At 42.5% G+C, this 2,939-nt stretch overlaps 1 protein-coding gene across 1 annotated transcript; it reads right to left on the reverse strand.

Moving 5' to 3' along the window:
* Positions 1-395: 395 nt before the first annotated feature.
* hrh2b (histamine receptor H2b) lies at positions 396-1,844 on the reverse strand. The gene is made up of 2 exons (XM_071904151.2): positions 1,224-1,844; positions 396-893 (listed from the first exon to the last, which is right to left on the reverse strand). The coding sequence occupies exons 1-2, from the start codon at positions 1,842-1,844 to the stop codon at positions 396-398; spliced, it is 1,119 nt and encodes a 372-aa protein (XP_071760252.1).
* Positions 1,845-2,939: the final 1,095 nt, after the last annotated feature.

The following is a 2,939-nucleotide window of genomic DNA, read 5'->3' on the forward strand; positions in this document are numbered from 1 at the left end:
TTGTTTACCTGTTGTTTCCTGCTCCCGTTATATTAAACTCCCAGTCTTGGGGTTTGATCACTACCTGCCTCACTGTCCTGCATTTGGGTCCTCACCACACCTCACCGTGACAGTGAGGACCTATTCATTATCCACCTGGAATCTGTTCTTTTCTGGAGCATGTCCTTTACTTTTTGCTTCATGTTCCAACTGTAACCAATGAGCTAATGAAAAAGTAATATTCAAATTCATGATGTTATGCTTTGATAAGTCCACTGAATTGCATCGTCCTTGGCATTATCCCCTGAACATCTCACAGATACTGTTCACGGTTAGCAAACTTGGTATTGAGAGCTGTGGAGCATGTTTGTAATTCATGATCTTTTGTCAGTATGGTGCAGTAGATCCATCGCATTTCACCTTGGCTCATCAGTGGGGGTGTTACCATTTCTCTCCTGTAGAGTGAGGCTGTTCCCCTCTGACCAACTTTCCTTATGAGCTGTTTCTATATGTTCCTTAGGCAGTTGAGTTTCCCTTTGTCCATTAGTAAGGGGTAATCGTTTATGCACTAACACACGGGTGGATGTTAGCCGCATGTGTCTGCACGACGGCCCTCTACAGCGCAGCAGCTCTCCGTACGCTCTGCGGAAATCCCTGTTGAGGGCCGGATACAGGATGGGGTTTAGGGCGGAGTTAAAATAGCCCAGCCACAGAACCACAGAGTGAAGTGTAGTAGGGGGGTTTGTCCGCGCCTTTAGGCCCATGCAGGTGAAGAAGGTGAAGTAGGGGAACCAGCAGATGACGAAGGCCCCCAGCACAGCTGCCAGGGTCACTGTAGCTTTGTGCTCTCGCGCTGTGGCTGCCGCTGATGCTGTACGAGCAAATGATGGAGTGGCGGCGCGGATACGCCGTACCTGAGGGAGCAGATAAAGAAAGGTTAGAGGCAGAAGGCATAGAAGATGAATCACTTGCATTAGCGTAAGCAGATGGCCAGTCACTCATTGATCTAATGAATAAGGATTTAATTAATTGAGAGATTGCAAAATCATCCCATTTTAGTGAATGTAATTCAATATTTATTTCCACCAGCCTGTACCTCACCAATATGGCATTGTAATTTTTCTTATTCTCCAGAATATCAGAATAATTGTCAATCATAAAAAGTAATACGATCCTTAAGTTGTGGCCTTTTAACTACACCTCAACATGTGTCACTATATATAAAAATGATTAAAAATATTGACCTGTTCTCTTGCCACTCTGAATATGCAGAGATACATTCCACACATAAGCAGCAGAGGCAGGTAGAACGTGCCAGAAGCATCCAGAAGAATATAGTTATTATTCCATTCAAATTGGCAGTAGCGTCCCTCCTTGTCCTCATCCCCCAGGCTCCAGTCCAAGTGCTGCACCCTGAAGTCGGCCGTGTTCCAGCCCAGATGGATGGGCACAAAGGACACGGCTAGCGACAAGGCCCAGATGGCGGTTATGGCCAGTGTCACCCTGAGAGGGGTAACTCTGCGGGAGTAGCAAAGGGGAGCCGAAATGGCCAGATATCGGTCCACGCTGATTGCCAGCAGGGTCAGGATGGAGGCTGTGCAGAGCATCACATCCAGAGAGATGTAGATGTTACACAGTGCTCCTCCGAGGGGCCAGCTCCCCCTGCGCAGCTCCAGGGTGGCAGAGAAGGGCAGCACCAGCAGGCCCAGCAGGAGGTCTGTCACTGCCAGTGACACAACAAAGCAGTTAGCGATGCGGCGCAGTCGACGGCTGAGCCCCACGGCCAGACACACCAGCACGTTCCCGGCGACGGTCAGAATGATGAAGGACATCAGCACCAACCAACGAAGAGCTGTGGCGATCATGGTGGCCCACCCCCAGCACTGAGTCACATAAACAGTGCTACTGTTGATGTCTCGGCTTCAACCAGAAGGGGAAAAGTAAAAAAAGGTCTAAACATGCCTGTCCACTCCTCTCCAAACATGCATAACTCTTATTAATTCACTTTTCCATTAGAGACAATCTTTTCCAAGGCTTGTCTGTCAGAAGGTAATCAGGTTCATAAGAAGGTCATTGAGTGGAAAGCATTTCCCAGCCATCTCTTTTTTCATAGTCCCACTGCTGTTGGTTTCTGAAGTAAACACCACCCTGGTGAAGAACAACAACAATTGACATTACTTTTAAGTTCACATTTCAACACATAAATCACTAAAATAGGTGAAATAGGTAAAGATCATATTTCCAAAATTGGAGATTCAGCAAATCAAAACAATGAAAACAACAAACTGATTAATTTTGATGTATGTGGGGAAAAAAAGCATTACTACAAAGAAGGGATTATTTATTATAAACATTTACTTTTATTTTTGAGGAAACAAGCATCCACTGTTCCTCAGTTGAAAAGATTAAGTCTTAAAATGCAAAAGAAATCTTCTCTACTAGGCCTAATGACAGCTTTCTATAACCGAGTTCTACAAGCAAATGTATATAGTGATATAGGTAACACAATAAGGGTCACTAAGTTAAGGATTAGTTAATGCTTATTAAGCATTAACTAATCCTTAATTAACAGTTAACTAATGTGTCTGGTAATCATTTACTAATGGTGTTCATGTTAACTAAGGTGTTAATTTATACATTATTTAATAGTCATCTTTATAAACTATTAATGATGATTGATGATGATGATGATGATGATGATTAATAATGTATAAATTAATACCTTAGTTAACATGAACACCATTAGTAAATTACACATTAGTTAACTGTTAATTAAGGGTTAGTTAACCCTTATTAAGCATTAACTAACCCTTATTAAGCATTGACTAACCCTTATTAAGCATTAACTAACCCTTAACTTAGTGACCCTTATTGTAAAGTGTTACCGTGATATAATAATAGAAGAATAGAAGTAATATAAAAATAGAAGAAAATGAACAACATTTATTTTTCCTGTTTTG

Source organism: Centroberyx gerrardi, chromosome 11 (assembly GCF_048128805.1).
Source record: "Centroberyx gerrardi isolate f3 chromosome 11, fCenGer3.hap1.cur.20231027, whole genome shotgun sequence".
NCBI classification, from domain to species: Eukaryota; Metazoa; Chordata; class Actinopteri; order Beryciformes; family Berycidae; genus Centroberyx; species Centroberyx gerrardi.

Coding starts and splice junctions, on each gene's coding strand:
- hrh2b (XM_071904151.2), bottom strand. CDS start 1,844: ATGATCGCCACAGCTCTTCGTTGGTTGGTGCTGATGTCCTTCATCATT. Junction 894..1,223: donor TCAGAGTGGCAAGAGAACAG/GTCAATATTTTT, acceptor CTGCTCCCTCAG/GTACGGCGTATCCGCGCCGC.